General features: G+C 41.1%; 2 protein-coding genes across 2 annotated transcripts; one reads left to right on the forward strand and one right to left on the reverse strand.

The window, feature by feature from the left end:
• Positions 1-44: 44 nt before the first annotated feature.
• Positions 45-19,486, forward strand: washc4 (WASH complex subunit 4). Its single transcript, XM_066705257.1, has 33 exons — positions 45-145; positions 1,989-2,128; positions 2,381-2,434; positions 2,763-2,828; positions 3,256-3,301; positions 3,530-3,597; positions 3,867-3,949; positions 5,238-5,280; positions 5,435-5,538; positions 5,794-5,914; positions 6,092-6,215; positions 6,507-6,634; positions 7,115-7,275; positions 7,772-7,898; positions 8,218-8,343; positions 8,795-8,902; positions 9,737-9,883; positions 10,195-10,274; positions 10,690-10,795; positions 11,143-11,259; positions 11,393-11,561; positions 11,910-12,064; positions 12,234-12,308; positions 12,452-12,556; positions 12,715-12,849; positions 14,361-14,469; positions 14,726-14,792; positions 14,916-15,002; positions 15,103-15,250; positions 15,655-15,751; positions 16,120-16,316; positions 16,525-16,621; positions 16,779-19,486. Exons 1-33 carry the CDS (start codon positions 82-84, stop codon positions 16,847-16,849), a joined length of 3,525 nt encoding a protein of 1,174 aa, XP_066561354.1. The 5' UTR covers positions 45-81; the 3' UTR covers positions 16,850-19,486.
• A 1,534-nt stretch (positions 19,487-21,020) lies between these two features.
• Positions 21,021-26,286, reverse strand: samm50l (sorting and assembly machinery component 50 homolog, like). The gene is made up of 15 exons (XM_066705258.1): positions 26,127-26,286; positions 25,484-25,594; positions 25,004-25,105; positions 24,736-24,823; positions 24,497-24,603; positions 24,090-24,220; positions 23,838-23,925; positions 23,401-23,529; positions 23,105-23,176; positions 22,935-23,021; positions 22,579-22,649; positions 22,055-22,122; positions 21,631-21,777; positions 21,334-21,475; positions 21,021-21,214 (listed from the first exon to the last, which is right to left on the reverse strand). The coding sequence occupies exons 1-15, from the start codon at positions 26,145-26,147 to the stop codon at positions 21,169-21,171; spliced, it is 1,410 nt and encodes a 469-aa protein (XP_066561355.1). The 5' UTR covers positions 26,148-26,286; the 3' UTR covers positions 21,021-21,168.
• Positions 26,287-27,336: the final 1,050 nt, after the last annotated feature.

The following is a 27,336-nucleotide window of genomic DNA, read 5'->3' on the forward strand; positions in this document are numbered from 1 at the left end:
GGAAGTCATGGGGTAAATCACGGGACCAATGAACTTCACTTTCACTCGCCGCCGCTGCAGCAGCTGACAGTGCAGACTGGGATGATGGCGGTGGAAGCGATCTCTCCAGACTGGGAATTTGATCGCTTTGACGATGGGTCTCAAAGTAAGCAATTTGATTAATACAAGATAGAGCCGACACAGTGAGAAATGTACGCTTTTATTCATTCGTGTGGAAGAGAAAGCGGAACGGGTGGGGACTGTGTTTCTACATTTCAACATAACAGTGCTGGCCCGAAATAAAAAGCTGTGTGTTTTTGTTTTTGTGTACCTAGAGAGTCAGTCACAGTGAAGTGATATATATATATATATATATATTGTTTTACAATAATTTAAAATGCAAAAACCGTAGAAATGCACTGTTATTGAGAGTTGCATTGTACTTATTGTTTGTACATAGCTCAATATTTGTCGTGCTGACTTCATTAAATTCTTTTTTTGCTACAATTTGAGTGTTCTGCATCGAGTTGGTGTTTTTCATTAGTATTTCTTCTGATCTTGTTTAATTACAACAGGTTCCGTTAAAACTAATTTCAGTTTAAAGTCGCTATAATTTAGATTTTTTGATTGACAGCACACTGAGGTTTTGATACAAGCTATTACAAGTCGAAATCTCTGTGATATTAAGTTCCGCAGCAGGAAATCAGGTAATCCCAGGTATGATGCATTCAGGGAATTATTTTCCAAAAGTAATAAGTAATAAGTCAGAGTTATAGTCTTCATAATTTTATGTAGTGTAAGGAAGGATATCATGAAACATTTAACTCAAATTATATCAATTGATTTAATAAAAAAGCTTTTTACTCTGGCTTTGTTTTAATGGGTCATTATTCCTCTTCAGTGTATTTCATCACACATTTGTATTTCTGTATTAGAAAATAGGCTTATTCCTTGAATTAGAAAAACTGAGAGGTTTAATACATTTGAATAGATTTCCATAGTCGTCTTACTTTCTTATTTGTATTTCATTATTGTTGAGTAATTAATCCCCTCAGTTAATCACATCAACATGTATAATTTAGCCAAAGAACATCTGCTTAAAGTACTGTATCTATAAATTGGGTTGGGACCTGCAATTCATTGTGCATTTCTTTTGTTTGCAAATGGATACTGGAGATGTCAATTTCCCTGTTTTATAGTGGCTTCAATTGAATTAAAGCCAGAGGTTAGAGAAATGTAACGCATGCCATCACTTTTCTTTAATCTCCAGATTTAGAGTCATGTGGGTGAGCAACACATCTTCACTTATGTGCTGAAGAAAAACCCCATGTTCGGTTGTGTCTTTTACAATGTGCTACTGCTGAGCATTCCTGACATGCCACAGCAAGAGTTACAGACCAAACTGACATTCACCCTCGTTATCTGTGATGTAAGAGTGCCGTGAAAGATCTTCTCAGAAAGTCATTATAAATCAAGAAACTGGACTCCCTGTCGGCATTGGAGACTGTTTATTTACAGGGCTGGAAAGGTTTCAGCTGTGGTTTGAGGTCGAGAGACTTCCACAGAGGTAGCAGAGCTTTTGAAGTAAAAACTGTGGTGGGATGAACTGTAATGAAATGACCTAGACAACATAGTTTATTGGAAAGTTGACACCATTAGACAAACAGAATTATCCACTAATTGTGAAATGTTACACCAGTTCTGTGCAGGTGGAAGACAGCTGGGCAAGTTGGGCCAGTTTACATTAGAGAAATCACTAGATGGCAGGTCAGGGTTATATGTTTTAGTTTTGCAGTAAACCCCTCAACTATTTTGTTATTAGGACAAAGCAACTTATATGTGTGTAGAAAGGAAAAGGTTGGCTTACCCAACAATGCCTTTAACAGACCCGGGCATCCTATCCCCCTAACCTTTGCTCTTGCAGTTAAATAAGTGAGTATATGCTTTGGCCCTGGTTTGCATATGTAGACAAAGGGCTACATTGAATCCCTGGGTTTTGTGTTTGCTAGAAATCCATGCTGAAGTACAGCTGAAGAACTATGGCAAATTCTTAGAAGAATACACTTTGCAGCTCAAGGGGATTGAAGATGCTTTGGATGAGTCCATTGGAGATGTCTGGGATTTTACTCTGGACCCAATAGCCCTGAAGGTAATGCCAGAGACTGAATAGTTAGTTATTTGTCTTTTCATGCAATGCAGTATAACAGTTCAGAATAAAGATTATTATTTATGTCTTAGATTGATATACCTGTATTCACTGACAATATGAAAGATGAAGCAGGCAAACCAATATGCAACAGCACACTGGTTGAATAACAGTAATGTGAATATCTGTGTTGTTGTGGCATGATTATATTGAAACTGAAGCAAAATTACTTTTTTTTTTTTTTTTTTTTTCCAGCTTCTTCCGTATGAGCAATCCTCTTTGTTGGAATTGATCAAAACAGAGAATAAGGTAAAGCATGCTCTTGAATTGTACTGTGCATATTTTGTAGTAGCAACTTTCCTTAATGCCAATTCTATGACAGTTCAGTTTTTTGAACTTAAGTTAAATTTTCCAAATATAATCCATCATTATTATTTTGAATTCTCAATTTTGGCAAGAAAGGTAGGAGTGTGTTGATTTAACCTGTCCAATCTGCTTGCACTCTGACATGAAAGATGCATAGACTAACATATTACGATTCCCTTTTTTGTGGTTCATTACATTTAAGATAATTTTACACTGTTTGTGGATTTAAAATATAGTATTAAATTCTATTTTTAACTGGTTTCCTCCTCAGGTCCTTAACAAAGTCATTACAGTTTATGCAGCTCTTTGCTGTGAAATTAAGAAATTAAAATATGAGGTAAGAGACTTTAGATTGGTTTTCATTTATTTATTTTAAATATATTTTTTTTACTAGAGACAATGTACTATTTGAGTTATAGTGGGTTTAAGCACTAAAGCACCAAAAACAATAATTTTAAAAGAGTGTCGCTTATTGTGGAAGGATAATTCTTAAAGAAATTCACATCCATTTGGAATGAAATCAAAAAATAAAACCGTAGGACTGAGTGGGTCTTATTTCTTTGTCTTCACGAATAGCTCCAGGTGTGGGGCACCTTGGTCTTGGAGGATTGTAGACTCATTCTCTAGAAACATGCTTAATTGTCTCCGTGGGTAATAAGTCTTAAAATAATTTATGAACTTCAGCTGCATAAAAGGGTGCCTTTCTTACCGATTATTGCTTCTGACAGCTCAATATTGAACGCACGTGACACTTCTTCTTGCAGGCGGAGACCAAGTTTTACAATGGTTTGCTGTATTATGGTGAAGGAGGTATGTACAGTTTATGAATTCTAGTTTTTGTGGTCGTGTTTGTTGTAGAAATTGTAGATTTGAGGGGGTGTTGCTATGGAGGGGTTTTGGCATGACGTTCCATTTCTTAGGTAACTTCTGTCTCTTGTGAACTTTGAAACCCAAAAATCAGGAAAGCTATGTGATACTTCTGGCAGTTTGAAGGTAGACTGTTGTGATGAAGAAAACATTTTGTTGCCCTTTTTCCAGCTTCAGACACCAGTGTGGTGGAGGGGGAGTCACAGATCCAGATGGGCAGATTCATCTCTTTCTTACAGGTACAGAAATCCACAGACATCCATTCCTCAAAACTAGAAAAGGCAGTCCAAGCCAGACCTATTGCTTATCAAGTGTTAACAATGATTGCCCGCAAAGTGTGACTGTTTATTTCAGATTTCAATCTGTGACTGTCAGATTCCTCTTAATTTGGAAAGAAAGATGGACTGATTTTGCATCTCTGGCTTTCTTGATCAGGTTTATCCAGCTTGTGCTTTCCGTGGTTTCGGTTGCAGTGAAAACTCAGTTGTCTGCTTGGTGTTTCTTGCAGGAGCTCTCCTGTTTTGTCTCTAGGTGCTCAGAGGTGGTGGTCAACGTAGTTCATCAACTGGCATCCCTCTACAGCAGCAACAAGTAAGATTTCCATGCTATGGCCAGTTCCCGTAAAGAAAACACTTAAGGCTGATTTTATTAAGAAACATTTGAACACCAGTAAGCTTTAAAAAGCTATGTGTATATGTGTGTGTAAGTATCTATCTATATACACTACCGTTCAAAAGGTTTAGAACACCTAAATTTGTCCAGTTTTTATTGAAATGTATGCAGTTTAATGTCTCGGTGTACTCTGAAATTAAAGCATAGAACAGGTAAACAATTGGAGATAAAAAATAAGTAATGGAATCTTTCTGTTTAACAAAATGTAGCCCCTTAAGCTAGCAAACCCCTCTGGTACCCTTAAAAGGGCAACAAATCCATGTGCTTCTCTTTAATCCCATGTGTACTCTTCACTGTTGTGTTGTTTGCCAGGTGTTTGGTATCCCATGATAACTGAGACTCTAAACTTTCTAACGATGTGAAGCATTCTCTGATTCTGAAATGGGGGGTGGGGGGATACTTGGTCTGAGTAGGAATACAATATCTCAGAAAATATTGACAATTATGACATCCAAAAGAATAATTTAAAAATAGACTGGATAGGATCTTTGGATCACTTGGTTATTAATGGACACCAAACGAGCACGATGGGTCAAATGGCCTCCTCTCATTTGTAAACTTTCTTATGTTCTTATACACGTTTTGGTAGAAGCAACACACACCCGTAGAGAACTAAAAATGTCAAGATGGAAAACTTTGTTTACAGTCAACTTATACAACGATTTTACATAATTGGATCTGAAATTCTCTATGTTTGATAGAACATCAAAAAATACTGTATGAATCGTCAAAACAAACCTAGAAATCCGATGGAAACTGAGTGATCTGTGACTGTCTGAATGAGTCACCCCCCGCTCCGGAGCAGACTGCATGTTTAATGATTGAACTGAATGATGACGGGCGACAAGGAAACTGTAAATTGGATGTGTTTGAGAATGAAACGTGCTGGTAGAGAATAAGCTTTCAAACATTTTAGGAATACAGTGTAACTTCTATGCACAGGAGCTGCGCGTAACACTGCCAAATAATACTTAAGAGTGTGTAGTAACACAGTATATAACTCTGAAATGTACATAATTTTTCATTTTCTGGTAACCTAATTTTTTAATACCATTTCACGTTATTTAATGAACTGCTTACATTTCAATAAAAATGGGGGTGTTCTAAAACTTTTGACTGGTAGTGTATATCTCAGAAACCAGAATAAAAAACATATGTAAACAATTTCCCTACAAGTCTAATTTATAAAATATTATTCTTTTTTAAGGGGTGCCACAAAAATCATTGAATCTTCTGGAGTTCACTTTCAGGTAAAGGAAAATAAATCAATCAATCCATAGAACCAACCAAACTGTTTTCCTTCCTGAGAAAAGCAGAGCCTTTTAATTTGTATTCAGAGGGGTTTGGTTGACTTGGTATAAGAGGATTAAACTTTTTTTTTTTTTTTTTGTCTCTCTGTCACAGGTGGTGTATGAGCACCTGGGAGAGCTTTTGGTGGTTCTCCTGACCTTGGATGAGATCATTGGGAACCATGCCACTCTGAAAGAGCACTGGAAAATGTATAAGAGGTTAGAGGCTTTATCTAGAGCAACTAACCCTAACATACAATATCCTACTTGTACACCATATTACATGGCTAATTCCATCATTGTCTAGGGGACAGAAGAGTGGTAAGATGCTGACAGATGTGATGCTTACGGGGCAAATCAATCCACCATTCTGGGGCAAGAGAGGAGAAAGATGTACAGTGGACATGTTTGTCACATCCTAGGCACCCATGTTGATTTCTGATAAATTAATTTCACGCTATCCCCTCTTCCCAGGTTATTGAAATCGGTCCATCACAACCCGTCTAAGTTTGCCATCCAGGAGGAGAAACTCAAACCCTTTGAGAAGCTGCTGCTGAAGCTGGAAGGACAGCTGTTGGATGGGATGATATTTCAGGTCTGAATGAAACCCTGGGACGGTTGTCATGCCAACGTCATGTTTGGTGGTGTTGATGTTAGTCTAAGTTGATGCATAAAGAATAAAAATGAAGTTTTATTTGTACGTTAATTGTCATTGTGTGTTTGTATATGGTGGAATGCAGCTCTTTAACAATGCGGTTTGTCTCTTCGCCAGACCTGTGTAGAGCAGAGGTTTGATAATCCAGGAGAAGGAGTGTCAGTCTCCAAGAACAGCACCTTTGCAGAGGAGTTTGCTCACAACATTCGCACAATATTCACCAATGTGGAATCAAAGCTAGGTAGGAATTTTTCAGTTTTCAAAAGAAAATATGTATTATTTTTGTAATATTTATATATACTTTTAAATTGAATTCTGTGATGTAAAAGCTGAGAGCCATTTTCTAACTCGTTTCAGCCTTAATTTTCTATTTAATCCAGAAACTCAAAGATAATCTTCTTAAAAGTCTTTCTATCCCTTAGTTAGAGTTTTTCCAGGGAGTTACCATTTTTTCAACGTTGGATTAAATGCTGTTTAAGATCATGTGTTAGGAATACATTTAGGTAATGGCATTTTCTGGTCTTGGATGTAGGTGAACCTTCTGAAATTGACCAGAGGGACAAATACACAGGAGTCTGTGGGCTGTTCGTACTTCATTTCCACATCTTCAGGACTGTTGACAAGAAACTATATAAATCTCTGCTGGATGTCTGTAAAAAGGTTAGTTCTAACCAATTGTTAATGGTCAAACTTTGACTGAAATGTGTATCAGCTCCATACTTTCTTTGATATGATTTAATTTTCTTCAGTTAACTTACTGTGGAAAAAAGTGAAACTTGCTTTTGCTTGAAAGTGTCCAAAAACTTAAATAAACCCACTTTTCCTGATCTTTTTCTGACTCAAAATGTACAATTTTAAGGAAGAGTTACTCATGTGCACCACAATTACACTATTTAACTCAAAACAGAATAGGTCAAAGTTTACAAACTGTAACCTATCCTGTTTTCGGTAAATAAACTTCTGTTGAGCATATTAGAGTCTGTAAGCCTTTATTTTGATATTTACTTTTTTTTTTTTTAATAACCTTGAATTCAATTTAAATCTGCAGCTTTAAAAGATTAATGATTTGTGTATGCCATCATATTATTATGGATTCTGTTGAAGAGCCCACTGTAAATCTCTCGGTGCTCCTTCCTGCAGGTGCCTGCTGTCACTCTGACCTCCAACATCATCTGGTTCTCAGACGCTTTCCTGGTGAACAAGGTCCCCGCTGCCGCCAAGCTCCTGGACAAAAAGAGTCTCCAGAGCATCCGAGCCCAGAGGGACAGCTTCCTGCAGCAAAAAGCGCAGACCCTGGCCAAGTGCGTTTCCCGACCTGCCCACATGCCCTTACCTTCTGCTTTCTCCTCCTTTGAATTGCTCAAATCGAGGTTAAGAAGTCTGTTTGTCAGACCTTTATAGTATTTTATTATCATCATTACATTTCTTAGCAGATGCCCTTTTCCAGGACGACACTATAGCACATTTTAGCACACTCCTGACAAAGCTGCCCTTTGTGGAGCTGTGGGATTTCTCCAGACTTGTGTGTCATCAGTACGAGTGGCAGGAAGCAGTTCTTTGGAGGAAACCTGACCAGTTCTGTCCTCCATCTCAATTCAGAATACATGTGTGCTACGTGCGTTTCCGTGGAGAGAAACTGCAGAAAGTTGAGCTCCCTAGGCTTCGGAATGGGGCCCCATTTGAAAACTGAATAGAATTTACATGTTTAAAATCACAATTTCAGTCTTTGAAAACCTGTGGCCCTTAACTGACCCGCTCCACTCTGCTTAAACGCTTCGCCCTGAATCCTCTCTCCAGGGATGTGCAGTCCTACTATGTGTTCGTGACCTCATGGATGATGAAAATGGAGTCCATTTTGTCCAAGGAGCAGAGGCCAGAGAAGTTTGCTGATGACCTGAGCAGCAGGTGTAACATATTTATACAGGTAATGGAATCTAGAGACATGCAAGTACAGTTTGTGCATCTAGCATGAAATCCTTAGGCCTGTTCCTGCATTTAGTGGAGATTTCAACTGGTACTGATATAAAAGTGTGTATTTATCTATTACTAGTTCTGTGTTTTTTGTTTTTTATTTTCTGAAACTGTTTAAAGAATGAAAGCAACCACCATAAAATAATGTGTGTAAACTTTAATTAAATTGTAATTCCTGTAAAAAAATAATTTAAGAGACCGGTTAAAGGAATGTGTATGACATGTTATTTGCTGTTTTTAATCCTATTGTCTTTTTTTTAAATGTCCTGTAGGGTATTCTTTATGCGTACAGCATCGGCACCATCATCAAAACCACCATGAACCTGTACATGTCTATGCAGAAGCCCATGACCAAGACTTCGGTGAAGGCCTTGTGTCGACTGATAGAACTGCTAAAGGTATTTCTCTCACGTTATTCACACTTAATAGTTTTAAAGACTATGGAATTTGTTTTTCTTCACTTCCTGTTTACTCATTCACCATCTGGCTAGTAATTCCAACCAATATGTACAGTGAAAGGCAAAGAATCTTCACACCACTTAGCAGATGCGTTCAAATAAACTTCATAACTAGATGCAGAGCTTGTCTTTACTGGGTAGATTACTTTGTTTCACATTTGTACAGGCTTTATTAAAAAAATGTCTGTGCTTTGCTATAGAACAGTAAAATGACCACAGCCTTTTGAAAAGATGACTTAAAATTAATTGTTAAAGTGAATCATGAGGCCTGTACAATTTGTGACAGAACAGGTTTCATAAGAAACACGGAGAGAAAGAGACTAAAGAAATGGCAAACTGGCTCATTGCAGCATGTACTATCCACTACTAATGATGCTCTTGTGTTCCCTAGGCGGTGGAGCACACCTTTCACAGGCGCTCCATGGTCGTGGCCGACTCGGTCTCCCACATCACTCAGCATCTGCAGTTCCAAGCCCTCAACTCCATCGCCACGGCCAAGGTACGCAACTGTAAGAGTCATGCCGGTGGCGGTGAGCGGCAGCTAAAGCTATTCCAGTGAATGCCACTCATTATCAAGTCCATTAATGCAGATCAAGTGGGGACCCTTCCAGAAAGTATATATTAAACCAATATCACACCTGTTCCCATTCCCCACACATTTGTATTGCCTTTGTTTTTTTGCCCCTCCCAGCCTCATCAGCACTCCGATTTCTGATTGCCTGTGTAATTTGGCATCATACTATATATGTGTAGATAGAGAGAAACTGTACCTCAAAACAAGTGGAAACATGTTGGCTAGGCCTTCTCCATCATTAGCCTATATCGATCCATAGCTGAATGAAAATGGATAGACAACTCAGACCCCCCAAGCCTCCGTTGTCTTATTAGTGGCTTGGAGTACAGGTGTATCCTTACACAAGCTCCCTGATTTCATTATACATTATTCCTTACACTACCTATGGATGATCAGACTAGGGTACAGGCATGAGAAATGGTTTATGTGTTGGGGAGCTCTGCCTGGACATGCGTATTTAATGTAATAGATGATGGGTGGGGTGGAACTTAGCTATACTCATTTGATCCCTACCAAAACATCCTTCCTTCAGTGTCTGTGCCAGGAGTGTGCTGTTATGTGTGAGTGGGTGGCTGTCTGTCAGAAAGTGAAACATCATGAAATATCAACTCAACTGTTTTGCCCAGTCTGGTTATGATCCCACAAGAGCTGTCAGACAGAGCTGTCGGTAACCAAAATGAAACGAATGCCTCTCTGGAAAACCAGTGGGAGTGTTTTCTGTCTTTGTAAGTTGTAATCCTCCGCCTTCTACCTCTACAGAAAAGAGTGATTTCAGACAAGAAGTACAGTGAGCAGCGTCTGGATGTGTTGTCAGCCTTGGTGCTGGTAGAGAATGCCCTCAATGGGCCCAGCACCAAAGAGAGGAGGCTGGTCATCTCGCTGGCTCTCAGTGTGGGCACACAGATGGTGAGTCTTTGACCTCTGGATTTGCAGTCTGTATTTGAGTTCAACCTTCCAAAAAACTAAACGCAACAATGTAATTGTTTTTCATAATGTCCTTCAATTGGGCCGTCTATTCCCTGGTGTATCAAGGTTTTGAGTTAGTATTGACCTACAGGCAACAGCAGGGTTGAGACTCTCTTAAACATGATCCATAAAATGAAACTGTGGTGCTGCTCTTTACTTCTACCCTGGACAGTATATCCACATTCACAGATCTGTGGCATTGTGCACATCTGGTGAAGCCTGAATGCTGTTTTCTTAATCTTGTCCAACAGAAAACCTTTAAAGATGAAGAGCTGCTTCCTCTGCAGCTGTTCCTGAAGAAGCTGGATCTCATTAGTGAGCTGAGAGAGAGGTAAGCTGCCATTCTCTGTAAACCTGGATGTGGTTAAATTCGTGAAAGTGAGAATAGGGCATGGCCAACTCTTAAATCCTGCTCTGCCACATTGGGGGTGTGAGTTGGAATAGTTAGGAAGAGTTCTCAGTCGGCAGGAATGAGGGACAAGAGGGAGAAATATTATTAAAAGGACTTCTTATGCTGTGGGTTTAAATAAGTTGACATGGAAAGTATAGCCCACTTGAAGGTTTAGTTAACTTTCCTGTGGATTTGTAATTGTTTGTGGTGCTGGCAATCTTTGCTTTCTGAGTTCCTTTGCATATTTTATTCTCCTCTCTCTCAAGTTCTTTGTAATGAAAAGTGCTATATTAAAAAAATAAAGGTAATTTTCTTATTCATAAAACTCCTCTTTCACTTCACCTGTCTGGTTCAGGGTCAAAGTTCAGTGTGACTGCAGCTTCCTGTTCTGGCACCGCGCAGTGTTTCCCATTTACCTGGACGATGTTTATGACAATGCAGTGGATGCTGCTAGAATACATGTGAGTGCACTTTTTTATTTTCTTCCCTCTCTTATGGTACTGGATAGGAAAGGCCTTAGATTACATTTTCCAGAGTCAGTCCAGTGTATCAGGGTTTACGTCTCCTAACCTACAGTTAGTGGACAGTCCCCCCCCCCCCCCCCATTCAGTGCCGGGTCTCAGAAAAAGGAGACTTTAAATATTTGGGTGTCATTATTAGACATCAGAGGAAGGAGTCCCATTCACAGTGCCTTCAGAGAAAATGCCTTTGTCTTAGATTTGACGTTCTGTAAATGTGATGAATGAAGCATTTCAACAGAATGGGCAGAAAGCCGACTCAAGCTGACAGGGCGCTCTGTCTCCTCCAGTACATGTTCAGTGCCCTCCGAGACTGTGTGCCCGCCATGCTCCATGCCAAGCACCTGGCCACCTATGACCAGCTGCTGGAGAGTTATGACAAAGAGATCATGGATGTCTTCAATGAGGTAGGAAAAAAAGAAAAACAAACTTAGCTGACCTCTTGTCCATGGAGTGAGTTTGGCTATTCTATCAGGTAACATTTTGCAAGTTAGGGTTCAGACCACCCGGTTGACTCTGCTCTGTCTCTCTCTCTGGCAGCACCTGCTGGATAAACTATGTAAGGAGATTGAGAAGGACCTGCGTCTGTCTGTCCACACTCACCTCAAACTGGACGACAGGAATCCCTTCAAGGTGGGGATGAAGGACCTGGCCCACTTCTTCTCCCTCAAGCCCATTCGATTCTTCAACCGTTTCATTGACATAAAAGGTACGCACCCCTCTGCTTTAATGGAAAGTCGGCAGTCTAGGGATGGCAAAGATTACATTATTTTTATTAAACCCCATCCGGCTGAGACAATCAGTGTCTTTACTGCCAAGATGTTTATCATAAAATGAAAGGAATACACAATTTATCCTAATTAGTGGGAATTTCTGGCTGAAAAAATGGCTTCGGACTATAAGTCAGAATGAGATAGAGAGCAGGTTTTGTGCTTTGCTATTCATAGCCAGGTCAAAGTTTTGGTGTGGTCTAGCCCTTATTCTCTTGAGCAGTGTGAGTGAGCATGATGGCAAACCTTCACGTTCCCTAATCCACTAACGGATGTGGTGCTTGCAGCATATGTGACTCATTACCTGGACACAACCTTCTACAACCTGACCACGGTGGCCCTGCATGACTGGGCTACTTACAGTGAGATGAGGAACTTGGCTACACAGAGATATGGTCTCATGATGACTGAAGCCCACCTTCCCAGCCAAACCCTAGAGCAGGTGAGTCACTCAGAGAGGGGTATTGAGCATCTTAGAACCAGAGCAGCATGGCAGGTTGAATTGAACTTTCAAGAAACGGATCTAGTGGATTGTATAGCACATATACACATGACTTCAGTCTCATGTTGTTTTTGTGTTTCATGTTTGATCACTGCTGTGTCTATTTCAGGGTCTGGATGTCCTAGAGATCATGAGAAACATCCATGTCTTTGTGTCTCGCTACCTGTACAACCTTAACAACCAGGTGAGTGATTTTAAGTAATATTTTTTTTTAATTAGAGGATCCACCAACTATAGAGTAAAATGTATTTATTGATTTCACATCATGGGGGGATTCTGTTGCCCTGGAGGGAGGAAGCTAATTTTTATGTTGTGTGTTTCCCCCAGATCTTCGTTGAAAGGACGAGCAACAACAAGCACTTGAACACTATTAACATCCGTCACATCGCCAACTCCATCCGCACACACGGCACTGGCATAATGAACACCACGGTAAGGACCCTTCTCTGGGTAACCTCACGTTGCTCAGTATAGTTATTAACTGAATTTTTGCCCTTCATTGGACTGGTTTGCATCTTTTCCAAGTCTGTTATCCTTGGTGGAACAGTGGATGTCTGTGTCGAGTGTCTCTGTGTGGATCTCTTCCACAGGTGAACTTCACTTACCAGTTCCTGCGAAAGAAGTTCTACATCTTCAGCCAGTTTATGTATGACGAGCACATCAAATCCCGGCTGATCAAGGATATCCGCTTCTTCAGAGAGACCAAGGATCAGACGGATCAGAAGGTAAGGAAGACGCTTTTTAAAATTTGATTATTGTATATATTTTAGCAACTGTCCCGATGGAGCTACCCTCCGATGGGTGAAGTCTGATGCATCAGTGCACACATGCAAATGAGGAAACTAAGAAAGCCACTGTGAGTGCAGTGGGCTGTTACATACAGACCTCCTTTCTCCTGTTCATTCTTCGGTTCATTGCCTTTCACCTCTGTTTTTGCGCACCAGTCAGCTACTGTCTGACACTGATAAGGATTCTCAGAGCAGAATGACATTGCTTTTAATACATTGTTCAGTGCGGTCCTTGGAAACTTTTAGGGTGTGTGCTCCTTTACTGACATGTGATGCCTGTGGAGAAGCCTAATCAAGCGTGTGGGCCATGCTTCATCGGTGCTGCTTCCTCTTTTTTCTTTTTCCTTTTTGTTTTTTTTCACTTTCAGTTATTACAAATCGAAAGCCATGTTCAATTAAGCTAGAAGGAGAAGTACCAGTCTTAATTTCCTGTAGAAGTCTTTATATACACCGATCAGCCATAACATTATGACCACCTGCCTAATATTGTGTAGGTCCCCCTTTTGCCGCCAAAACAGTTCTGACCCATCGTGGCATGGACTCCACTAGACCTTTTGAAGGTATGCTGTGGTATCTGGCACCAAGACGTTAGCAGCAGATCCTTTAAGTTGTGAGGTGGGGCCTCCATGGATTGGACTTGTTTGTCCAGCACATCCCACAGATGCTCAATTGGATTGAGATCTGGGGAATTTGGAGGCCAAGTCAACACCTTGAACTTGTGATTCATCAGACCAGGCCACCTTCTTCCATTGCTCTGTGGTCCAGTTCTGATGCTCACATGCCCATTGTAGGCACTTTTGGCAGTGGACAGGGGTCAGCATGGGCACCCTGACTGGTCTGTGGCTACGCAGCCCCATACGCAACAAACTGCGATGCACTGTGTGTTCTGACACCTTTCTATCAGAACCAGCATTCACTTTTTCAGCAATTTGAGCTATAGTAGCTCGTCTGTTGGATCGGACCACACGGGCCAGCCTTCGCTCCCCACGTGCATCAGTGAGCCTTGGCCGCCCATGACCCTGTCGCCGGTTCAGTGCTTTTCCTTCCTTGGACCACTTTTGATAGGTACTGACCACTGCAGACCAGGAACACCCCACAGGAGCTGCAGTTTTGGAGATGCTCTGACCCAGTCGTCTAGCCATCACAATCTGGCCCTTGTCAAAGTCGCTCAGATCCTTACGCCCGTTTATCCTACTTCTAACACATCAACTTTGAGGACAAAATGTACACTTGCTGCCTAATATATCCCACCCACTGACAGGTGCCATGATAACGAGATTATCAGTGTTATTCACTTCACCGGTCAGTGGTCATAATGTTATGGCTGATCGGTGTATGAAAGATGGAGCTATAAACGGGGGTTATGGCATGGAAGGAAGTGTTGCATTAATATATATATATATATATATATATATATATATATATATATATTTTTTTTTTTTTTGCAGTATCCCTTTGACAGAGCGGAGAAGTTTAATCGGGGTATCAGGAAGCTAGGGATCACCCCTGATGGGCAGAGTTACCTGGACCAGTTCAGACAGCTGATCAGCCAGATTGGTAAGAACGTGGTTGTCGATGCGTGGTAACTTTAGGAGACTGGTCACAGTTGCTGAAGACGAGTAAGTTTAAAGAGTGATTGCTTGATGATAATCTTATACTTGTCATGTAAATGTTATTGGCTTGTCATCAACCCCCTTGTTTCATGGATGTTTATGAATATAATCATCTCTATCTCTAATTGTAGAATGGTATTATTTCATTTTTTTTCTATCGTAACAGTTTACATTTTCCTCTCCTGTATTTCCTACTACAGGCAATGCCATGGGATATGTACGCATGATTCGATCTGGCGGTCTGCACTGTTGCAGCAGCGCTATAAGGTATTTTGACTTTATTTTGCCTCAGACTTTGCGATTTGGGTGTCGGAATCAACTGTCAACAAAACTAGACAAACCAAACACATTACCAAACCAAACAAATGAAAAAGCCTGTCTCTTCTCCAGGTTTGTCCCTGATCTCGAAGACATTGTGAACTTTGAAGAGCTGGTGAAGGAAGAGGGGTTATCTGAGGAAACTCAAAAGGCATCCAGGTACTGATTTGGGTTGTAGTCCCGTATTTCTACACTGCTTAGCCTCCCTGGCTGTGTCAGCTGACCCTGCGTGCGTGTGTGTCTGTCTGTCTACCCCCAGGCTGCTGGACTCTGTCCTGGGGGACCTGACCAGCAATTCCGCCGAGGGGACAGAGTACTTCAAGATGCTGGTCGCCGTGTTCGCGCCTGAATTCCGCAGCATCAAAAACATGCACCTGCGTAACTTCTACATGATTGTCCCTCCTCTGGTAAGGAAGAGAGAGTATGTGTGTGTGTGTTTAAGGTGTGTGCCTGTAAGGACTGCAGCCACTGCAGTGTGTGGAGTGAAGGATAAGTTAACTAGGCTTGAAAAAGCTATACAGTGTGCTTGTGGTGTGATCTGTACTGCACTAAGGTCACTTTTTTGGTGCTGAAGATCAATTCAACAGTCTTTTCATGAAAACAAAAATATAACCGTAAATTTATATTCCTTTTAGAATTTCTGCAGAATGAAAATAAACATTATTTCGTTCTTTGCAAGAGTATTGTACATGTGTTCTTTACCTTTTTAATTTAGTAGGAAGTGTGTGTGTGCACGCTTGAACTGTGTTGCTGTAATGTAAGTCCGAGATGGGGGAAGTCAGTGATTTCTCCTACTTCCTGTGTCTCTCAGACGGTGAACTTTGTTGAGCATTCCATCGGCTGTAAGGAGAAACTGAACAAGAAGAACAAAGTGGGGGCTGCCTTCACAGACGATGGCTTTGCTATGGGTGAGGACTGAAGTGTTGGTTTATTCTCTGCACAGGGTCTGTGTGGCATTGGGTTTTGGTAACAAGCTGCTGAGTGTGGAATTTTTAGATGTTCTGTTTGGAGTAGAATGATCCAGTCTGTGGTTCCATGCTGCATTATGTGTATGAGAGGTCCTGCCAAAGGATCATATAGCTGATTTACAATGCGTCGATTTAAAAACTTGGACTATGGGCACTATTGTAGTTCTGTATGCACTCTATCCTTTGAAAACCACGCATTTGATTAAACTGTGTACTGTGCTGGTGATTAAGTGAAAGATAAACCCAAGCTAAGAATGCAGTGGTGTATGCCAGACCATCCTAAAGACAGTCTCTATGTGTATGTGCAGGTGTGGCCTATATCCTGAAGCTGCTGGATCAGTACCAGGAGTTCGATTCCCTCCACTGGTTCCAGGCTGTCAGGGAGAAGTACATGTTGGAGATGAAGGCCGTGGTCAAAGAGCAGAATGTCCAAGCCACCAACCAGGATGAGAAGCTGATGCAAACCATGAACCTGACCCAGAAGAGGCTGGATATCTACCTACGGGTATCTGACATTCCCTCCTTAAGGAATCACACTAAATAAACTCACTGCATGGCTCTCAATCAATTGGAAAAAAAAACACACAAAAGCCCACATACACTCCCCAATACACTCTGCTGTACAAAGCTGAATGTGTTTTTCTTAAATGCAGATGCTGTGTTTCTTAAGAAGCCCGCAGCATGAGTGTAATGCGCCTCCCTCTCTCTTGCAGGAGTTCGAGCTGCTGTACTTCTCACTCAGCAGTGCCAGGATTTTCTTCCGGGCGGACAAAACGGCGGCAGAGGAGAACCAAGAGAAGAAGTATAAAGGTGAGCAGTGTGACCTAAGATCCAAGTGACGGCAAACCATCGGGGTATGTCTAACATGTCTGGAGGGTGCGGGATTAGTAAATTGTCTACGGATTGTCATTGTCATTGAGTTGTCAAAAAAGTAATGTTTGTGTGGGTGTATGTGTGCTTTTCTCAGACGATGTTTCCAAAACGGGCAACGGCGACTCCTCGAGCAGCTCCTCCACCACCGAGCCGGCGATGAAGTGATGTGGAACCATGGGAGGAGTGGCTCGGCACTATTTCTTCAGGGGATGGAAAACTAAACGCTACAAAGCTGAGAGAGGGCACTCTTGACAAATGCAGCTCTGCCTTGGACCTGGGAGGAGGGTGGGAGCTGTTTTAAGAGTGAGAGTCAAGGGACATTCATGGACAGGTTTTGGTGGCTTGATGTCAAGTCCATTCTGGGCCGACAGCAGTCACTCCTGCACTCCCAGGATCATCCCAGCAGATGGCATTATTGACAAGAAGAGTGCAGGCTTGGATAACATCCTGCACTGGAATTCTCTCCATCTCGGCTCCAGCTGCACATAACTGCAAATCCCCTGCTCTTCACTCCAAACAGTCCGCGATATCTGCTGAGCAAACAGGACTCTGACTTCTGTTCAACTTTTAATAAAACCTAAGCTACGTTTTTGTAGTTTCCCCCTCCTTTTTTTTAAAGGTTTAACCTGACTGTTAAGATCTGCCAGAGTGGTACCTGAGACTGCAATGGATAGTATTTTGTTAGTATTTTTAAGTTAGGTTTTTTTTTTACTTGACTATATGTGATTGATCTATGGATGACATAGGCATTTGAATTATTGTTTTCTAGTAGAGTTTCTACACCTTTTTACAGAGAAGAGGCTCTTATTTTGCCCAGTGCAATAAAATACAGAAGGACTATACAAGGTAACTGCACTCGATACACAAGCATACTTGCCAAGGATATCGACAACTTAAGACCCATATAACTAGCTACCAAAATAATTCATATAAGCAATGATTGGCATCTCAAAGAATCAGATTAATAAGTTATTCTTGCACTGACTGGGCTTAAAAGATTATGGCGGAGATGCTAGACTAGGCAGGCATAATTCATGGTGGGGGAAAAAAGTTTTGCGTTCTCAAACACAATTTACATGAACAATTCAGAGACCAGAGAAAAATAGGTTACATGAATGTGTGTATATTTTGTATCAGCTGAGGGGCAGGTAGTTTTTAAGAGTCTTGAGCAGGACTAGGTTACTCCATAATCATAGCCTGGTATAACTGTGGTCCTGGATATTAGAAGGCAAAGACGTAATGCTTTTCCTATGGGTGTACATTCAGAGAGAGCTCACCATTTGATGAAGACTGAGTAAAATTAATTTTCCAGGGGGACTAGAAGAGGTTTATTTGGCTGATACTGAACCTCTGACCTTTTTTTTCTGTTTATATAGAACAGAGAGGCCTTATAAGAGCTGTTCATTCGCCTGACCCAGTAGCTTTTTGGATTTTCAGTCCGTTTCCAGCATCCGATTACATTTATACGGCATTCTTCGTAAACATGAAAAGTTTAAATAGGAGGCATGCTGGAGCTAACAAAACCCTAATGTTGGTCTAAGACTGATTTTCTTTCTTCTATAGTACCATAATACTTTTTGTCTCCCCTCTAACGGCCCATCCTCAATGCACTGCAAAGTAGCTAGGCAACCTTGTTACCATGTGCATGTTAACTACAGCTGTGATTTTGTATTATTTCAGTCCAGAAAACTGGAACTTGGGCACATCTGGATTAGAGTAACCGGCTGCCCACCAATGTTGTTGATATGGCCAGATGATTCCCATAATTCCAGACGTCTGAACTTGAGGGTCTGTTCTTAAAGAATTTGTTTTGTAGTTGTTAGGGTTCCGCTTCCGCCTTGAATTCTGTATATTTTACCTGCTACTTTTTGTTTGTTTAATGCTTTGTAAACGCAGGAACAACTCTGGTCAAGCACTGTTTGATCTCGGTGGAAAATCCATTAGGATGTTTTTGTCTTATTGAAGGAGGCCCGGTTTTTATTTTTTTATTTTTTATATAGAACCAATTTTATGAATGATTTGTTTTCAATCTACTGTACATTTATTCAGAGAATGAGAAACATTTGATGGGAATTTAATCCGGCTGACCGCAAAAAGCCACATCCAATTTGTCTAAAGCACCTGTGTTTTTGGCGGACGTTATTTTTGATTTTTGCAATCTATGTGTAAGGAATTGTTTTTTTAAATTAAGAAGCTTTAGATTCCCCTGGTGAGATTTCCTTTTGGAGTTTAATTTGAATGAAAACCCAATATATACAGGTTTCCTGTTTATTCTGTGTTGTAAAACTTAAGTTAATGGTTTGCACTAATAGTAAAAAAATATATATGAAGAAATCCTGATAAATACCTGGAAGAGGACAAGTTAAACAGAAGAAAAGAGATTCTTGTTAACAAAAATATGTATTGAGAATCTAGGCAGCTCTTACACTGAGGGACCAAGGCCTATCCAAGGATTCTCACTTTTTTCTTGAGCTTTCAAAAGGGTGATTCCATTAGTGTGAATGTTTAAAACATATATATGAACAAGGATAGATGGTATATATACATGTATATGATAGAAATACAGATAGTGGACTTAGCACCTTCAGTATTGATTGTTTTATAATTGAGGAGAAATCATGGAAATTAACATTTTACCACCATGTGGGTTCATTTTAGCCACATATGCCTCCTTGTGTGCAATTCCTAACTTGTTCAATTTTCACCTTCTTTTGTAAACAGCCTTTGTGTATATTCAAGCATATGCTTAAGCAGAGACATTTGTGATGTATATGGATATTAATAAAGCCCTTTTTAAAATCATTTTGAGGTGTGGTAAACATCTGAGTGTCACCTGGGAGTCTCTATTAGTATTTTATGTGATTTGCACCATTGCATTTCAATATTCAAGAAGTTAAGTGGTTGACAGTGTCTTGCAAGCACTTTTCCAAATCCACTTTGCAGAGCAATTCAAGTAAAGCTTATGCTTACCCAAATGGTGGGAAAAAATATTTTACCTCTGGAGAAAGTCTTCACGGGCATGCAATATATATATATATATATACACTCACCTAAAGGATTATTAGGAACACCTGTTCAATTTCTCATGAATGCAATTATCTAACCAACCAATCACATGGCAGTTGCTTCAATGCATTTAGGGGTGTGGTCCTGGTCAAGACAATCTCCTGAACTCCAAACTGAATGTCTGAATGGGAAAGAAAGGTGATTTAAGCAATTTTGAGCGTGGCATGGTTGTTGGTGCCAGACGGGCCGGTCTGATCTGCTCAGTTACTGGGATTTTCACGCACAACCATTTCTAGGGTTTACAAAGAATGGTGTGAAAAGGGAAAAACATCCAGTATGCGGCAGTCCTGTGGGCGAAAATGCCTTGTTGATGCTAGAGGTCAGAGGAGAATGGGCCGACTGATTCAAGCTGATAGAAGAGCAACTTTGACTGAAATAACATTTCGTTACAACCGAGGTATGCAGCAAAGCATTTGTGAAGCCACAACACGTACAACCTTGAGGCGGATGGGCTACAACAGCAGAAGACCCCACCGGGTACCACTCATCTCCACTACAAATAGGAAAAAGAGGCTACAATTTGCACAAGCTCACCAAAATTGGACAGTTGAAGACTGGAAAAATGTTGCCTGGTCTGATGAGTCTCGATTTCTGTTGAATTTGTTGAGTCAGAATTTGTCATAAACAGAATGAGAACATGGATCCATCATGCCTTGTTACCACTATGCAGGCTGGTGGTGGTGGTGTAATGGTGTGGGGGATGTTTTCTTGGCACACTTTAGGCCCCTTAGTGCCAATTGGGCATTGTTTAAATGCCACAGCCTACCTCAGCATTGTTTCTGACCATGTCCATCCCTTTATGACCACCATGTACCCATCCTCTGATGGCTACTTCCAGCAGGATAATGCACCATGTCACAAAGGTCGAATAATTTCAAATTGGTTTCTTGAACATGACAATGAGTTCACTGTACTAAACTGGCCCCCACAGTCACCAGATCTCAACCCAATAGAGCATCTTTGGGATGTGGTGGAACGGGAGCTTCGTGCCCTGGATGTGCATCCCACAAATCTCCATCAACTTCAAGATGCTATCCTATCAATATGGGCCAACAATTCTAAAGAATGCTTTCAGCACCTTGTTGAATCAATGCCACGTAGAATTAAGGCAGTTCTGAAGGCGAAAGGGGGTCAAACACAGTATTAGTATGGTGTTCCTAATAATCCTTTAGGTGAGTGTATATATATATATATATATATATAAAAATGTGAATTGTTCTAATGGTCTTTACACCAATATTCATTGTGAATTAATTTTAAGAAAGTGACATCCAGGAGAAGAATGGTTTGATTTATTTTTGATTATAACAGTACAGAAAACACTACATGACTGATGGTAAGTGCACCAGTTACAGATCACACTCCACTGAACAGACAAGTGCAACAGAGTGCAAAAACGGCTCCCCATTGAAGCTGCCTCACAGAAACCGGATTCCTGCACCGAACTGGACCCCGTCGCAAATCCTAAAAACACAATTGAAGAATGAGTTAATCCACTTAGCACTCTCAATCTCTGAAATCTAACATACCCTCACACCCTCCTTATGACTTCCTGCATATCGGCTTATTAAAATCAAACTTGCCTGTCTCCGCTCTGCACTCCCATGGGAATGCAGTAATTCAGCTCCAGCCTGGCAATGTTGCCCAGCCTCAGCACTATCCCTGCCCCGTAGGACCAGCGGATACACTCGGCTAGCTTCTGCAGGTGAGCTCGTGGACCCTCGCCTGGCGAGAGAATTCGGGCAAAAAAAAAAAAAACATTACGAAAAGCGTTACAGATGGCAAAACGGGACAGTGGCACAAGTCTGTAATCAAGGTTTTACAATTCCAGCTACAAGAGTGGAATAGCATTCAACCAAGCTCGCCCTCGAGACGCCCACCGTAGTTGAGGTTGCAGAGGTTGCCAGCGTTGAGGAAGAAATGGGTCCTGAAGAGGTCTCCAAAGCCTCCTCGGCCTGGGCGGAAGGGCAGGGGGGTGTACAGGTGAACGCCACCAGCCCAATACGCTTCACCACCAAGGTAGTCGCCTGGAAAATAATTAAAACACACAGCATGCCTGCTTTATTTCCTTCCACCGCAGTCACTTCAAATGCTGCCTCTCTTCTGGGGCACTACAAATATATCAGAGGCATTGAATTCACACATACTCTGTTTGGTTTGGACACAAAAAATAAACACAAGCAAAAACAGTGAAGGACAAAAATCTGGTAATAAACTGAATTACAGGGATTCTGAGAAAGATAATCCTTTCAAATGTGTATTTCCAAGCACTACAGAAGAAGTTTTAATGAAAGGCAAACTAACCTTCACTCTGAGGTCCAATGCTGTACATGCTGAAACCCCGCACACTGGTGGGGCCACCCAGATAAAACCTAATGAGGGATTTCAAACATGTCAGCTGGTACAGAAGCAGAAAAACAGCAGCATCAGACACCATGCACACTATGGGTCAAAGGTCAAACGTATCAGTATTTTAGTGAGTACGGGGGAGCTACAGGGGTCCAGTGCATTCTAAGCCACATTTACTGATCAACTCATATAAGCGCCCTTCCCAGTTCTGCAGTTGAGCCAAGCCCCTGGGCGGCCATTACACTTCTGAGACAAACTGACTTTTAAAACCCTTTACAGCTCAGGGTGGCAAAGACATCGGAGTGAAAAAGGACAAAACAAATTCTGCCCTCCCTCTCCCAGCTGTTGTTTCCAGAGATTTGATCTGCAGAGTATGTACAGAAGGTGTCCAGTTTAGAACTCATTTATTAGCTCATGCTACTCATTTATTAGCTAATTTATCAGCAGAGATTGAAATGAAGCCTCAGGTCTGGACATACCTATCAGCAATGCAGGAGGGCCTGTCTCCAATAGGGACCAGAAGCCCCCCCCACAGAGAAGTAGACAGGACCTGCAGAAAAAACACAAGACACTCAACAAAAGAACCAGGAACATGTCCCATTCATACGGAGACCAAGCTATAGATCTAATGGTAACAGATCCTTTTGCACTGGTCATTTCATTTATCCAAAGATGAACTAGTTTCTCAACCCTAGCTAAGGATTTCTAGTCATCAATGACACTCAAACTCACAGGAGTTGATATACTTAATTAGTGTAGTCAAGGACAGAGGATGTTGATATACAATCTCCTTTAATGGGCAAACTTTTGGAGAGAGGAGAAAAACAGAACATACTGAATCCCAGAAGAGACGCCTGTTCAACTGGATCTCAAAATCCTCCTTCAAGAAGCTTGCATCTCCCCCGGTGTAGCCTGCCAGCTCCTACAGGACACAACATCGTCACCGAGATTGACAGGCACAGTAATGTCGAGCACATTTTGCCAAACAGCTGGCTTTGAGCTCACCTGGTTGATCTTCAGCAAGGCACCTCTTCTGGGCAGGATGGCAGAGTTTCGGGTGTCGATAACCATTGCATGCTGAGGGGAAAAGAGTCAGTCATGAGTGTCCAATCACCTTTCAGTCTACGATAAGTACAAATCCCAACTGAACTTCCAGATATCAACAGTCAGACCCATAGAGCAAAGGAGAATGTTAATCTCTTCTTATTGGGGACAATATGCCATTGATTTTGCATTTGTTACTTTTTAATGCAGCCTCCTGGTGCCAGTAATCTGTTCCAGTCGGAGAGGAAGTTAGTTACCGAGAGGGAGGATTTCAGCGAGTGGCCGCTCTCCTCTCTGATGGCGAAGGAGGCGGTGCGAGCCAAGCAGCCCAGCTCTCTCCATACTCCCTCCCACTTCAGTGTGTGGTTGGTCTTCCAGATGGGGAACTGCAAGAGAAGCACGGATACTGCAGTAATTCCCAGGTATTGGATGAATTTGGCAGAAAATGTGAGTTACGGTCATCTGATTCATTGTGTCTTTGAGGGGTCTTTCATGAAGAAGAAAACCAAAGTAAAGTGAACAAAAACATGAACACCAGCAATGATTTATTGTAGGAGACAAATCTACCAAAATTACAATCCACACCTAGCTTTAAATTAGTGACAGCATATATTTGATATTATCTTGGGAAACTGTCAGAAAATTAAATCCTTTTCAACACAGATTAGAGAGTTATAGAGCCAGCAGTGCTTACATTAATCTCTGTAGAGATTCCTCGGTCAGTCTCTCGCAGGGAGCTCCAAGGAAACTGACCAGTGACTTTGTACATGTTCAGGGAGAAGCTGAAAATTAAATAATAAACTTAAAACGCTGAACTAGATGCACATCCCTAACCCCCCAAAAAACTGATTTCTGTCTATGTTTTGTTACAGGTGTGTTAGCTCCTTGAACCTTGCTGTTGAATTACATAAAGGGACGGATAGATTAATGAATCATGAATGCTTACTTGCGGTCGAAGTGTCCAGGCTGAGGCTTGAAGAAGGAGAGGCCGTAGGAGGTTTCTTTGGTGCCATAAGAGAACTGAAAGGTAAGTTTCTCCGCACGGCCAAGCAGATTAGGCAATTTAAGGCCAAGTACCTTCACAGAAATGGGGGGAAGAAAAAATGCAAATTATACTTCAATGAAAGACAACCTGTATATAATATTCCACTCCTGCTAATCCCAAATACTACATTAACCCATTGCAACAACAAAAAATGAACTTTTTAAATTGGCCTAAATGGTTTGTGGTCATATTGAAAAAGGATTTACTGTAATACTGTTGTACATTTTCCAGACTGTCTTCAACAAGATCTTGAATCTGCCCCATTCATTACCACAGACATACTCATGGGATAGGTATACGGTACTCACCATGCTTCCTTCATTATTGCCAACCATAGTGTTGTAGCTTCCAGTTAGTCTTCTTAGTTCAGTTACTTCAAATGTTACATCCAATCCGTTGGGCAGGGCATCTTCGCCTGCAAAGAAGGAACAATATTGATGGTCTTTTACAGCCGAGAATATCAGCCAAACCAAGTTCTGAAAGGTCCTTGGGAAGGTCTTTCGAAATTAGATCTTTATTGATACGTGGCTACAGAGCCAAGCTCTACCTTCAGAGGTGTCGATGACCACTTCTACTTGTCGGAAAATCCCCAGACGAAGCAGTTTCTCCCGGGCTTCGTGGGATTTCTTCATGACCTACAGCAAGCAGACAGTGGGATTTATACAAGTCACAAACCACAGGCTGTAACTGTATCTAGAAAAATATATAACTCAGATCATGACTTCAGGTGAGAAATAATGATGTAGTGTAACAGGCTTACAGTAACAAAACACAAAACCACGACAAAGGTCACCTCTCTCAATGCTGATACCTACATCAATGAGGTTCTTGGCGGTGAAGACCTGTGCGATTTCATATCCAAGCAGGTCCTCTTTTGTCCTGCCCAAGCCATCGATGTGTACATGCTGGACTACAACCTAAAATAAAGAAAAGTCAACTTCACGTTCAATTCAACCAGTGGGTGCCTTGCAGACGGTAGACTCAAGTGAAGAATAAGTGATAAACGTAGTACAAAATCCAGAGCAATCTTACATTATATAGACACCATCAATTCCATCAACACAAGCTGTTGTACACAGAAACTTCAGACATGTTGTCTCAGGCATGCCATGTCAATACATTCAGTGAAAGTAGTAGGAGGGACTACTTTTAGTTTTGGTCCTAAGTTGCTTCACATCCAGATAACGATGGGACGAGGGATGCTGAAAAGCAGCAGAAAATGCAGAGGTCGTAGATAGGATCATATCTGGCTGCACACCATTTTCCTGTATTGCAATCCGGGTTTGTGAACTTACGTCTTTATTTTCTAAAACTTCTTGTTTAGTTTCAGGCTCCACTTCCACCAGTTCGGCATCATCTCCATGCACACCGAAGTCAGGGCCGCTCATCGGGAGGGGATCCAGGCTCTAACAAGCCAGAATAAAACATCAATTTATGCTGACCAAGCCACTCATTAATGCCACGAAGTTACCCAGTATAAACCCTACGTATGGTGAAATCAGTTTACAATATATCGACGGTTTAAAGAGCCTTTGTGTTTCTTTACACATTGCTTGGATAGGCTCCTGATAATACATGCATTCGGCACTGATATCGTGATACACAAACATGCAGTCGTACATTGCTATAAACAGAATAAAACAGAAGGAAATAATATCATGTTTACTACTTTAACAAAATAACGATGTATCAATTATTTTATCAAAAATAAACATCGCTTACGCAAAATACCATACACGTTAATTCTGACAAGATAATTGAATTCCTTTAATATGTATATTTGTGTCTTTTTATCAATATATATTAAGAATTCGCCCTTGACTTTTAATGATATGTGAAACATTCGAGCGATACACGGCCTACTGTCACAACAAACTGACAGCATTAAGGTCACCCGATACAGAGTCTTTTCATTTTGTTCTTGGCTAATGTCGTTACCCTGGCGTGGACAGTCCCCATGTTGGCTTGGTTGATGTACTATTATCGATCCAGTTGTGGTCTTGTTTGCCGCTGATAAGAAAGACGTTCATGTACGATTACTGTATGTTGAACCAAACCCTGTCCATGGAAGACGCCATGACACTTTTAAGCCACGCCTCCCTGGGCTCTGATTGGGCGGAGCAGCAGCCGCTGTCACCCGAAGGCCGTCGGGTTTGTTTATTCTGTCGTGCACGCGGATTCTGCAGCCAATCACGTTCAAGACGACCAGATCTGCAGATGCGCAGACCTGCTCACAAAACACCGGTCGCGTTCTTGCAGCGCAGATTTCCGCAGTTTTACGCAGATCTGCAGAATCCCACCTGGCACACGAACGCGATTATATAAAAAGAACAGTTCCAGTCCATCATACAAAAAGCTATTGAAAAAGTCAAATAAATATTGATCAAATGATCAATATATGAACCAAATTATACAACCAAGAAAACAATCTTTGACCGCTATATAGGCTACTTAAATGACGTACCTGAACGTTCACTCTACAAGTTGCTGGTGTTAACAGGAATTCACAGGTACGTTCGACGTTTGGAATAAATAACTGAGTTTTGAGGATAAAAATGTTTCTAAAGCTGTTTTTATGTTTAGGTTGAACTAGTCAGTGTTTCTTATCGCTGCGAATGAACGGAACGACCTCGTAGAAATGGCAACATTGTGTTTGTTAGTTTTAAATCAGTGGTGGGCAACCTAAATTAATCACTGGGCCGCCAGTGCAGGAGTTAAATTATAATGCCTGGACCGCAAGACCCCTTTTACTACAATTACAAGCAACACATGCTACATTTTAATAAAATATATCACTATAATGCAATAAATACATACCAACAATGTATTAAGGGGGTAACACATTGATAAGGAAATATGCAGTTGCCATAAATATACTACTTTATTCTTTATTTTAATTTTTCGGGGTGGGAGAGGTGGTCGTGGACCGCAATTGGATGCACTTTGGGCCGCAGGTTGCCCACCACTGTTATAAACATGTCATTTTATCTTAATGAATTCTGTTTTATCTGTCTTTTGCACTTTGGTGTGTGCAAACTTCATACCATTTAGAAAAGTATATACATCTCATTATATTATTTAGTAGACACCCTTATACAGAGTGACTTATCACATTATTTGTGTCCACCACCTGGGATTGAACCCTCAA

This window comes from Amia ocellicauda, chromosome 5 (genome assembly GCF_036373705.1).
Source record: "Amia ocellicauda isolate fAmiCal2 chromosome 5, fAmiCal2.hap1, whole genome shotgun sequence".
NCBI classification, from domain to species: Eukaryota; Metazoa; Chordata; class Actinopteri; order Amiiformes; family Amiidae; genus Amia; species Amia ocellicauda.